The following is a 13,111-nucleotide window of genomic DNA, read 5'->3' as shown; positions in this document are numbered from 1 at the left end:
AAAATAATATGGGCCAGAAACCTAAAATTCAAGCTAGTGTTATTATTTCATGCAGTTGTGTGGTAAGTTTCATGTGCCTGTATAGATATACCAGTGATTCTCAAATAGTGCACCAATGGAAACTTAAAAACAAAACTGGAAAAAAATTACACCACAGTAGCCACTATTCTATAGCTTTTGAGTGCTGTTGGCACATTAACCCCTTCCCTCCTGGCCAATATATAGCTATAACTGTAGCACCAAATGTCCTTCATCAACTTTATTAGTTATATCATCTATGTCCCTTCTTAGAAAACCAGCTAATCTTCACCATAGTCATCTGTGGAATGGCAATTTTCAAATAGGATAGCTGCTATGAACTGTATCTGTGAAGAGTGTTTGGGTATTTCAAACAGTTTGAGTAGGGTGGATGGGTTGGTGCAATGCTGATATAAAGTCTGTCGGGTCCCAGGTAAACCTGTTCCTAGTTAAAAGTAGCCTTCCTCACCTCAACACACAGTGTTAAACTACAGCCTTCCTCATTCTGAACCATTGTCATGTCCTTGCTTTCTGTGGGTTATGAGAATTGTAGTTTAGCACACTTGAAGGGCCTCAGTTTGGAGAAGGCTGTTTTAAGATAATTGGCTCCAAATGTTTCCATCTTCAAAAGTGAAGTGGATGGAGTCTGAGGACAGGTGTTTCTCTTCTGTGGCATTCAGACCATGGAGTGCCTATCCCCTATTACAGCACTAGGGGTGCTGTAATACCAATTTTGTTCACTCAGGTTTTTAGTGATCTGTGAAATTTTGTGTTTTGTGAATAATCTCTGCTGTCAGTATTGAAGACAGTTCTTAAGCCTTTTTTTAAAAAATTGTCTTAAGTCTATAAGGCAGAAAGAACTCTGATTTTTTTCTAGGTAGGCATTTAGAAAAGGGGAAACTCTTGATGGTGGAAACTTTTTTCTTTTACCTTTACATTAGGTGCTGCCTATAGTCATCTTTTTCAGCACAGTGATGTCCATGCTTTACTACATTGGATTCATGCAATGGCTTATTAAAAAGGTAAAAAAAAAACTTAGGTGCTCTTCCAGATACAATGGATTATAAAATCTCACCTGGTCAACTCATATCTGGTGTTAGGTCTTGGGCAGGGCATGGGAAGTGTGTGTGTGTTTGTGTGTAGTTGTCACAATATATGTTCTCCACAGACACAGAAAAACAGTCAATCTATTGATTGACCTCTGAAAAACTAATATAACACACTGGCTGAAATACTGTTGCTTAGCATGGTAGGTTGCCACTAGAGTAGGCCCATTGAATCAGTGCGGAATTGTTGAGTCAACTCCTTCCTAAGTTCCATTGTTTCAATGAGCTGACTGTAGTTGCAACTCACTATGCTAAGCAACAGCATTTCAACCACTATGATATTACAATGTGGTGCAAATGCCTGGAAATAGTGGATATTTACCTCTTTGGGGAGTTCTTATATACAGTCAACTGACTACATTTCATCAAGCCTGCCTAACTGTTAAAAAATTTCTATACACCTTGGTTTGTGTGCTTCTGAGCACACAGAGGCACACAACAGAAAGGTTTTTTTTGAAATATGCTGTCTTAAATAATAAAACTACAGTGTCTGTAGTTAAATTGTCAAGATGGAGGCTATAAGCAGTTTGGGCATGGTATTATTTGGTTTTACTACCGTAGGACCATATAAAATCAATTGTCTCTCACTCTGTCTCTAGACAGAGGGCTGCCAGGCACCCAGTGAACTTCCCATGAGACCTGTTTCTCTAGAGTATGGCAGGAATAATGCTCTGCAAGTGGGTGATGATATCTCCATATTTTAGATATATCCATGAAAAAAGGAACTTACCATTGTTTTAATTTCCCCATACAAATCTGTTGGAAGATTCAGATTCACAGCTTTCTATTCAGATTTGGGTCCAGATGGGATTTGATCAGGTCCATATTGGTCCAGACTAAAATCAGGCCTAAATTGGAATCACCAACATGGGTCCCAAACTGAATAAGGGGCAATTGCATAGCTATAATTTGCTATAAATAGCCCAAGAAAGCCTGATATCTTGAAAAGTGCAATTCAGATTTCTTTGACCCAGTCCAGATACATGCTGTATCTCCCTGGCAACAGTCACTTAACCTGTCACCTAGGCCTCGCCTTCCCTACATTTGTGAATTGTAATTTTTTTCTATATTGTAATTTTTAAAAAAGTATAGGTGAATGGCAGACCTAGCAGAAATGCTGATGAATATTTAAAATGTGTTAGCTTGCAGAAAGATTCACCTTTGGTGCTTTAAAGCATTTGAAAACATGGACCAACTTGAAAACACCAGAAAACTAATTTTCTGCTCTATAACCTCCTTTTTTAGGTTGGATGGATAATGCAAATTACCCTGGAGACAAGTCCAGTTGAATCTTTAGTTGCAGCAGGCAATATTTTTGTTGGACAGGTGAGTCTGTGCAATAGAAAAATAAGCTAATAGCTTTAGGGCAGACCTCTTAAATTAAAAATAGGCCATGTGGAAACGTCTATCATTATAAAAAGTCATTCCCTTCCCCCAGAGACAATATAAAAACATATGTGCTCCTTTTAGAACTGTATTATGCTCCGGTGATCAAGCATTTCCATTAATGAGGGAAGAATTTGGTTATCTCAATTACATCAAGCTTCATGAGAACTACCTGAGCTGATGCCCTCCAGATATCTTGAGCAAAAACTCCTATCGTACGTCGGGACAAATCTGAAGGGCACCAACTTGGAGATGTGCAGCTTGAACCTGTTTAAACGTAATTTATTTTGAGCTTCTTAGCTTTCCTTATCCCATCCAAAAGGCTTTGTCTTGTTCCTGCCTCTGGTAGTAATATCTGTCTGAGCCTGGTTTATGTCACATGACACAGGAATACAATCATTATAAATTGGCAGGTTATGCCAAAAGATTTTTCATCATATTTTACCACCTAAGCCATAAAATCTCACAGCAAAATCTTTCTGTCCTGACAGTAAAATATAATAATCAATAAATTAAATAGCTAAAAATTTGCTGTCTTTTTCAGATGTACCCTTAATCTGCCTGAGTTGTCTGCTTCACTCTGCTCAATGATAGGGATGGCCATTAATAGAAACCATATTCCTGAAAAACTTCTATACTTACACAAATATTTTAGTATACAGAAATAAAAATAAGTTGAGATGAAATGTTAAGTGTTATGTTAAATGTTATGAAATTCTGTGCATGGAATATGACAATATATGAAGATACACTTATTTACTCATTTAGTTGCTTTTTAATTAATTTTTCCCAATTTCTTTTACTCTTCAGTCAGAATCTCCTCTCTTAGTGAAGCCTTATTTGCCCTATGTAACCAAATCTGAACTCCATGCTATTATGACAGCAGGATTTGCCACCATTGCTGGAAGTGTCTTAGGAGCATATATTTCTTTTGGGGTAAGGATGGAAGCTTGTTAGATATTAAATTTTGTTTTCCAAGTCTTTCTTTCTTCTTTTACATGGTTCACTCTCCTGCCATAGTCCTTTAGCAGGAAGTAACATTAAATGGAACTACAGTTCTCCCCCCCACACACACACACACACCAAACATTTATTTTTGAAGAATGCAGACATTTAAATTAGAGGTTTCATAGAGCCATAGAACTCTAGATCAGGAGAGGATACCCCCCCAAGGCTCATCCAGTCCAACCCTGCCTAAGGGAACATTGACAGCTCAAGCATCCTTGACAGGGTGGTCTTTCAAGGTTCATTTAAAAACCTCTGGTTTTCCTACCATTTTTCCCCTGATGATTTTTTTTTACTTTTGTAGAATGGAGGAAAAGAGATAGAATAGAAAAGAGGAATAATTTACAGTATGAGGAAAAAAGCAGTGCATGCACTATGGATTTTGGGAATATATAGGAGATCATATTCTTTAATATTATCTAGGCCCATGATAATCTGTTAATATTTTTCTAATTACATTTCTCAGTGTCCAACCGGCATTCCCATTTTGCCATTTACTGTATTAGACTTGAATTTCTTTTTCACCATTCATGCATATTTTTCAAAATGCTAAAGTGCATATTTATACTGTTCATGCATGTATGAGTATATGGCTCAATAAGAAGCTGACAACACATACCAAGATCCAGGTCTATAGAGCCTGTGTCCTGAGTACACTCCTGTACTGCAGTGAGTCCTGGACCCTTTGTGCATGGCAGGAGATGAAGCTGAACACCTTCCATATGCGTTGCCTCCGATGGAATTTTGGTATCACCTGGCAGGATAAAGTTCCAAACAGAGTAGTCCTAGAACGAGCCGGAATTTTCAGCATGTACACATTACTGAAACAGCGACGTCTACGTTGGCTTGGGCATGTCGTGAGAATGGCTGATGGTCGGATTCCAAAGGATCTCCTGTATGGAGAATTAGTGCAGGGAAATCGCCCCAGAGGGAGACCATGGCTGCGATACAAGGATATCTGCAAGCAAGATCTGAAGGCCTTAGGAATAGACCTCAACAGATGGGAAACCCTGACATCTGAGCATTCAACCTGGAGGCAGGCATTGCATCACGGCCTCTCCCAATTTGAAGAGACGCTTATCCAGCAGGCCGAGGTGAAGAGGAAGTCACAAAAGCAGCAAAAGAAGGGAGCTGGACAGGGGTCAGATTGGATTTGTCTTCAGTGTGGAAGAGATTGTCACTCTCGAATTGGCCTCCTCAGCCACACTAGACGCTGTTCCAAGTCCTCCATATAGAGCACGTTACCATAGTCTTTCGAGACTGAAGGATGCCTAACTAACAGCATGTATTTCCACAGGTTAAGCATGTGTGCAGATTTTTTGTTTAAGTTTGTGAACATGCACATACGGTTTTGCACACATGTTGTTCTACCCAAAAGGCCTGATGAGCCTTGGAAATACATACAGAGCTTTCTGCACCCACAAAGCATTCTCTGTTCTCATAGCACTGCTTTTGGAAGTCTTAATTGTCTTAGATTTTTTTCCTAATGCTTTATATAGTTCTGCAAATCTTGGGTTCTCTTAAGCCTGCTAATATCTCTTTTAGACACTATTAGAGCCATTTTCGTGAAAATACCTGATGAATTAAGATCCCCAATAGTACGGTATATACAAATTTTGGAATTCTCCTGGGCTTCTTTCATCACCTAGGATCTTCTTTTCACAAAGCTCCACCTTACACCTCTTGACAAGACCAATCTTTCTGATTTTTCATGCTGAAATGTATTGGCAAAAGGGACACAAAGAGAGAACTACTTCATTACTTAGGAGAGCTGTAGTCCAGCTTATTTAAGAAGGTGCTGGGTTGGAGAAGGTTGCTACAAGAATGCATTGGGATCATCCTCAACTTTTGGTGTCCGAAGTAAACATTGTATGATGGTTTTGCCCTTTGACATTTCAGGTGTCAGCTTCCCATTTGCTAACGGCTTCTGTAATGTCAGCACCTGCAGCGTTGGCGATTGCTAAACTCTTTTGGCCTGAGACTGAGCAACCTCAGATAACTCTACAGCAGGGCACAAAACTGGGGAAAGGGTAAGGAGACTTATATTGGTGTGACAACAAGCCTTAGTCAAAATTGGGGAAAAGTAATATGAATAGGTCCAGTCGTTATACTGATCAATGTTACATGTGGGCTGGTTTTGTGACCTCTGCTTGCCAGTGCTGCAAAAAAAGTGTCAATGCTGCCATTGCCGATACAAGCAAGCTGCTGAAATATGTTTACTCTTTGGATTTATATCTCTCTTTTCCCCTAGAAATGGCAGTTAGATTCAGCAATGCCACAGAAAGGACCCTTCCCTTCCCCTCCTCGCCACAGTAGCATTGTGGGCAGTATTGTTTTCTATGGTTGCTGCAGTAGTACCAGCCACAACAGCTGTTCTTGGTAGTGGCCCCAAATTTCAGTGGTTGAGGCAGTAGTGTGGTTCCAGATGGGTTGAGGGATACAATCTGCCCTCCCAGTAGTAAGTTGTTTATTCCTCTGGCAAATTTATTTATTGATTGATTGATTGATTGATTGATTGATTGATTGATTGATTGATTGATTGATTGATTGATTGATTGATACATACCCCGCCCATCTGGTCTATACGACCATTCTAGACAGCAAATGGTCCTGTACTGTATGGTGTCCATTAAGAAAAATCTAAAACACCAACTTCTTGTTTCTAATGCCAATTTGGCAAGAACTTTAGAAGAACTCACCATAGTTAATTTGGGCAGCATCACTCTATCAGTGGTTCTTAACCTTTGTTACTCAGGTGTTTTTGAACTGCAAATCCCAGAAACCCCAGCCAGCAGAGCTGATGGTGAAAGCTTCTGGGAGTTGCAGGCCAAAAACATCTTAGTAACAAAGGTTAAGAACCAGTGCTCTAGATCATGAACACTGAAACTATTCTGCTCGCCAGCCTCGCCAGCTCCTGGTTTCACAACTGCCGAGTCACTTCTGGGCAGTGTAATGACATAGATTGGGCTTTCTGCCTGCCACATAGCTTTAAAAACCCCAGAAAAGTAGTTTAAAAGAACTGAGCTCATAATGATCTCTTGAGAACCAAACTCTACAAATTATAAAACTAGTATGGTGCAATATAGCAGCTCAGTAAATGTTCCTGTCTCAGATCTCCCTTAGTTATGAACTACGTGATCTTAATCCTCTTTTTCTTGGTAATATTCTTTCAACCTCAGCTTTCCACCCTTCACAATGAGGTGTGTAACACCCCAAAACTAATACGTTATTTTGGTACTTGAGGCAGAATATTTCACAAATAACGTTCTCCACTCACTGGCTTGATAAGTATGATAAATTTAAAAACAGCTTTCTGCTACCTTTCCCAACAGCCAAAATCACACACTTGGAACAGCCACTTCACACTGCCGAAAAGCAGGGCAGCCTGTAGCTAAAGATCTCCTTCATTTTGTGCTGTTGGGCCAAGGGATGGTGTGTATGAAATGCTTTTAATGGTCGCAAGAAGCTCTTTGAACACTTAGTACTATTCTTAGGAATGTTAAACTGGATATTGTTCTAGTGACCATCCTGATAATTCAAGAAGGATGATTCTTACAATTGTGTATTGGGGGAAGGAGGGTATTTCAAGTTTTGCCCATTCTTTTAGAAGTGAAAATGTCACATGAATATGCACTCTTTTTCTCTTGTTTTCCTGGTGTAGGGATTCCCAAAACTTGTTGGAAGCAGCCAGCCAAGGGGCTTCTTCCTCAATTCCGCTGGTGGCAAACATTGCGGCCAGTCTCATTGCGTTCCTTGCCTTGCTGTCTTTCTTTAACGCAACTTTGTCTTGGCTGGGGAACATGTTTAACTATCCACAGTTAAGCTTTGAGGTAAGGCATTGTTACATGGAGACTTGTTAAAAGAATGGTATTTTCATGTCAAGGTGGCTAGTATTTGCATACCATGCTAGATGTGTTGTTCAGGACAAACAAATATGTTATTCTGCTATCTGCACATCATAACTCATGGGGCATTTTCCAAATGTTATTCCTGCTCCTATATAAAGCTTATAGTGGCTCCTTAGGCAAGGACGGGCAAAGTGTCACCAGACTGTAGCTCCCATCAGTCCTTGCCAACATAGTCCATGGTGAGCAATGGTGGGAGTTGCAGTTCAGAAATATCTGAAGGGCCATACTTTGCCGATCTCTGCCTTAAGGTAACAGAAGGCAACCTTTTTTGCCCCCAAGGTCTACGCGTAGCCAGCAGTTGGTGTGGTTGTGGGAAGGGGCCCAGCATCTCCTTGACTCTTTCACACAACTTTCCTCTCTATTCCCTTTTTTGCTCTTATACACATACATGCACAATTTTCTCTCTTTTGTTTAACCTCAAACATTAATATCTATGTGCATGCACAGCCTTCACACTTGCTGACTCACTCTCAAAGAAAGAAAATTGCTTGGACTACAAAATTCCAGACCCCTTTAGGGTGCTCAGGGGAGTATTTATTCTCAAGTTATAGTCCAAACAAGCAACTATCCCAAGATTTGGTCACACACACATTCCTTTCCCTCTCTCATGCTATCTCCCACATACACAAAACAAAAGCAGAGATAGGCAGTGGTAGTCCTCACAACATTATACAGCAGGAGTACAGAACCTGTTCTCCTAACGTTAGACTGCTTCTGCCAGAGCCAGTGTGGTATACTAGTTCAAGTGCTGGGTTACAGCTCTGGAGATTGGGGTTCCAATGCCCCACTCATCATGAAATTCAGTGGATAACCTTGGGCCAGTTGCTAAGGTCAACAGCTGTTGACTACAAGCTGCCTACAGTTGATGGGGGGAGGCCCTTAGGATAGTGTTGTTCAATCACACTTTCTGCCTCAGCTTTGCATTGCTCTTAGATCCACAACAGTGCCTAGGAGCAGAGCAGATTATCATTTCTGCTACATCTTAAAGCCCTGATTATCATATTGACATTTAACCTTGATGGTAGCTTTTCTTTGATGGTTGTCCGTGCTACAAAGCTTCAGTGGGTGTGATCTTTAGAGACATTGTAGTAGCTCCTAAGCTCCAAAGAGATGGGCACAAACCGCCAGTTTGATGGCTCATGGTAGTTCAGCCAACAGCCAAACAGATGTTCTGCAGTTTCAACAGGTGCCCACTCAAAGGCAGCACCTGGAGGAGGTTGGGCAGGGAAACTGGAGTGCTCCTTCTGAGTGGAAACCTGCTAGATGGAGTGGGATGCTGAACCATGAAACATCTGTTCAGCCATTGACTGGAGGTTCGTGCTCATTTGCCAAGAAACGTGTGAGAAACACCAGTAGGCAAATCAACAATCTCTATGTCCAGTGTCAACCTTCTCCCTGTCTCATGTGCTTTCTACAGATCATTTGTGCCTATGCCTTTATGCCATTTTCTTTCATGATGGGAGTAGACTGGGAAGACAGCTTTATTGTTGGTGGACTCCTGGGTTACAAGACCTTCTTCAATGAATTTGTGGCTTATAAGCAGCTTTCAAATTTGATCCATCAGAGGAAAGCAGGAGGGGAAATGTACATCAATGGTGTCAAGCAATATTTAAGTGTAAGTATTCTTGCACAGTGCATTGTTTCATAAGACCCAGTTCCTTTGTAGATAAAGTTCAGTCATACCAGACCGAACTGATCTTTAAACTGCTGTTGCTATATGACATCAAGTTGCTTCTTACTAAGCCCACCACACACACAGAGACACACTTATATGAATCTGAAAGCAGCTGCAGGCTTTGGAAAGGTGGATTTTTGATGACAATTCTGAGATGTATAGTGCTTTCTTTCTTTCTTTCTTTCTTTCTTTCTTTCTTTCTTTCTTTCTTTCTTACTTACTTACTTACTTACTTACTTACTTACTTACTTACTTACTTACTTACTTACTTACTTACTTACTTACTTACTTACTTACTTACTTACTGAATTTATATCTCCCATCATCTGGCAACCAGGCCACTCTGGGCTGCTAACAGCAATATCAACAACAATATTAAAATACGATAAAAATTAAATTAATAAATAAAGAAATGGGGTAAATTAAAACAGATGGCATTGAATGTGGTAAAAAGGGTGATGAAGAGGATGGCAAAAAGGATGGTAAAAGGGAGGCCAAGATCTTAATGCTCCAGGAAAACCTGGCAGAAAAGCCAGGTCTTCAGTGCTCTTTTGAACCCATCCAGCGAGGGTGTCAAGCGGATCTCAATAGGCAAGTTGTTCCATAGGCAGGGGCGACCACTGAGAAGGCCCGGTTTCTTGTTCTTTCTCTCCGGGCCCCCTTCGGGGTCAAGGCTCTCAACTGCCCTGCCTGTGAAGAACGGGTATTACGGACAGATCTGGCTGGGAGCAGACATTCTGATAGGTAAAGGTTCCCCTTGACAATTTGTCCAGTTGTGTCCGACTCTAGGGGGCAGTGCTCATCCCCGTTTCCAAGTCATAGAGTCAGCGTTTGTCTGTAGACAGTTTCCGTGGTCATGTGGCCAGCGCAACTAGACACAGAATGCCGTTACCTTGCCACTGTGGTGGTACCTATTTATCTACTTGCATTTTGCATGCTTTCGAACTGCTAAATTGGCAGGAGTTCTGATAAGTACCGAGGTCCTAAACTGTTTAGGGCTTTTAATGTTATCATCATAACCTTGAAGTCGATGCAGAAATGAACCAATTGCCAATGAAAGGTGGCCAGAATGGGGGAGATGTGCTGGAATTTCTTTACCCCAGTTATTAATCTGGCTGCTGAATTCTGGACCAGTTGAAGTCTCCGCATCAGCCTCAAGGGTAGCCCCACGTAGAGTGCACTGCAATAGTCTATTCTTGAGATTATGAGGGCATGAATCAGCATTGTGAGTGCCCCCACGTTTAGCTAGGGACACAGCTGGGCAATCCTCCGAAGATGGAAATGGGCTGCCCAGACCACAGATGCCACCTGGGTTTCTGTGGTGAGATATGGGTTCAGATTGATGCCCGAGCTACAAACCTCACTCTTTGTGAGGAGAGTCACTCACCCGAAGGAGAGGGAGTTTCCCAACCCACTGACGCCAGGGCCGCCCATATTCAAGATTTCTGTCTTGTCCAGATTCAGCCTCAGTCAAACCTTCCAAGTTTTGGTTTTATCCTACAGATTGTCTCAATCTTTGAGAACCCAGATCTTCTCACACTTTGATTTCCTCATCAAAAAGACAGTATTTTCTTTTGGACTGAATAATTTCATACTGAATCGAAACTGAGGGTTCAAAGCTGGTTTATTTGCATGACCACCATTTCAGAGTGTCAGGAAATGGATGACATTGATCCTGACCAGTGCTTTTCAGCCTTTTGCATCAAAGAACCTGGGTCCTTCTGTGAAAGAAACAAAAAGCTCACATTTTCAAAAAGGAATCTGTTTGTTCACAGGCATTCTGTTGTTTCAGTTATTACTTACAGTATGTGGACTTAGCATTCAGTGGGTCTGCTCTTAGCTTGGACTAGCAATAGAACAGTGGCCAAAGGTTAAAAAAAACAATGCAGTAGTACTACTAAAAGTGGTACTACTCCTAGATGATGTGTGCATAGAACTCAATGATACTTTTAACTGCCATTTTATTCGCAGTGAAGTGAGCATCTCACAGCTTCATCAAGAGCTGGTTGAAAGACTGTTTTGTCATTCTTAGTGAGTTCACTCCACAGAGTGGAATGCAACCTGCTTCTTAGTACATTCAAATACTTCTGCAAATTATCTCTTGAAGTCAGACTAGGTTGGGGCAAAGACTATGCCCACTAATATAGCAACTGGCTGTTGGCTATACAGGCTGGGGAATTTGGGAATTGTAGTCCAAAAAGGAAAATATTCTGAGTTCTGCTGCAAAGTCTGCTGTTTCACTCTATTGGTTGCACTTAGGCTTGACCCTGTATCTCCTAAATGTTTCCTCACTGCAGTACCAGTATTATGAACAAGTTTCTAGTTTTATAATTCTGGAACTAATTTTCAACATGAAAAATGGTGGCCCAATGGCAAAAGTACTTGGAACATTTGATTTTAATTTATGTTTTCCTCAGAGCTCTCCAATAAAACCTAGGTACAAGTGTCTCTCTTTCTCTCAGAGAGCTACATGTCCACCCCCACAGCCTGCAACAATGAGGCTTCCTGTCTTTCAATCATTTCCAGGAAAAAGTATGCCAAATGAGGCCTTGAAATGCTTTCCCCTGGGTATGCACAGAGCAAGAAGAAATATCTGCAAATTGGTTCTAGAAAACATGAGGGGGCACAAATGAGCATCTAATCAACTGAAGTACTAACATGATTTCATTGCAAGCAGGGAACAGCAGGTGGGAGGAGATATGCTAACATATTGGCATCTTTTGCCTTGAACTTGAAGATGGTCTCTTTCAATACCAGATTAATTCACTCAGAGGGAAGGCAGCATTTGCTCCAGGCATTGTAAAAGTCAGGAATGGAGAAAGCTTCATTAAGTTTTGAGAAGGAAAAAAAATATAATGTCGCTATGCTATACAGATTTATACAATGCTAGCTTGCTTTCTTCAGGCATGTTGTAAAATGGCTGACTATATTTGGTTGAAGTCATACTGGTTCTGAAGTATAGGGCTGGGTGGGGAATCAGATATGTCCTTCAAAGGCTGAAGGTGGAATGTAGTGTCCATAACACTAATAATTCAAATCCAGTTTTTTTCCTGTCTCTATGCTTCAAATAAATTCCATACTTTGACCCTCACCAGCTAGGGGATTACCTCTTTCCTTTATAGCCACATCTTTAAAAATCTCCCTGTGGATCCTGGTCACTATAGACTTATTGACTAGTTATTAACATATGTGCAGGGCACACACCCAGTCATGGCTTTGAGTTTACAAGAGTTGAGCAGGCCTGTTAATGACAGGATACTGTGGAGGTTACTCTTTCATAGGTTCACAGTGGGTGGTAGGTGACTTGATAGCAAAACAACAACAGAATTCACCCTGTGAAGGGGAGTGTGCTGGTCTCATTCCCTCTGTCATTTCTTCCCTCCCAGAAAGCAACTGCCTGAAAAGATTGTCCTGTATAGGATCTCCATGTGGGTCTGACCTCATGGCTCACATGGAATGTCTGTGTGGGCAGAACAAGGTCTTAGACAGTCCCTTTCCATAACAAAACAATAAGAGCATGGAGGGCAGAACTAAAATACTGAAAAGGGCTAATATTAGACTCATCTGATACCATTTCTGTAACACTTCTTGCTAGCCTAGTACTCTAGATTTAGGCATGAGATGGAACAGTATAATTTGAGATAGTCTAAATTATTAGCTGCAAGCATTTGTTAAAATGATAATGTTTTACATAAAGGAATGTTGTTGATTATTGTGTTTCTTTTAGAGGAATACTTAGTGACAGGTTCTAGAGACTTTAATAGCTTACATGATGTCACAAACTTCTTAATGACTATTTATCACAGTTAAAGTCTTTGAGCTCAGCCTAGATTAATTCCGATTGAACTTTCAATTCTCAATTTGTTTTTTGTTATTATTATTTCCCTCAGTTTTGCATCTGTCTTTGCCTTCTTGTTGTTGTGCCATCAAGTCACTTCCATCTTATGGCAGCTCTTAGATGTTTTTGAGAGTTGTGAGATATTCAAGGAATAGCTTACTACTGCCACCTCCCA

The 13,111-nt window shown here is 40.8% G+C and overlaps 1 protein-coding gene across 1 annotated transcript in view; it reads left to right on the top strand.

Annotated features, from left to right (window-relative positions):
• The window catches only part of SLC28A3 (solute carrier family 28 member 3), a 42,923-nt gene that overhangs the window by 19,108 nt on the left and 10,704 nt on the right, over positions 1 to 13,111 (top strand). Inside the window, exons 7-12 of the mRNA XM_078384093.1 lie at positions 960 to 1,040; positions 2,370 to 2,450; positions 3,321 to 3,446; positions 5,415 to 5,545; positions 7,177 to 7,345; positions 8,841 to 9,038. Coding sequence (XP_078240219.1) covers positions 960 to 1,040; positions 2,370 to 2,450; positions 3,321 to 3,446; positions 5,415 to 5,545; positions 7,177 to 7,345; positions 8,841 to 9,038 — 786 coding nt within the window. The remainder of the gene's footprint in view (positions 1 to 959; positions 1,041 to 2,369; positions 2,451 to 3,320; positions 3,447 to 5,414; positions 5,546 to 7,176; positions 7,346 to 8,840; positions 9,039 to 13,111) is intronic.

This window comes from Pogona vitticeps, chromosome 2, assembly GCF_051106095.1.
Source record: "Pogona vitticeps strain Pit_001003342236 chromosome 2, PviZW2.1, whole genome shotgun sequence".
Taxonomy (NCBI): Eukaryota; Metazoa; Chordata; class Lepidosauria; order Squamata; family Agamidae; genus Pogona; species Pogona vitticeps.
The sequence above is the reverse complement of the archived record's forward strand: the minus strand, read 5'-3'. Positions and strand labels throughout refer to the sequence as shown.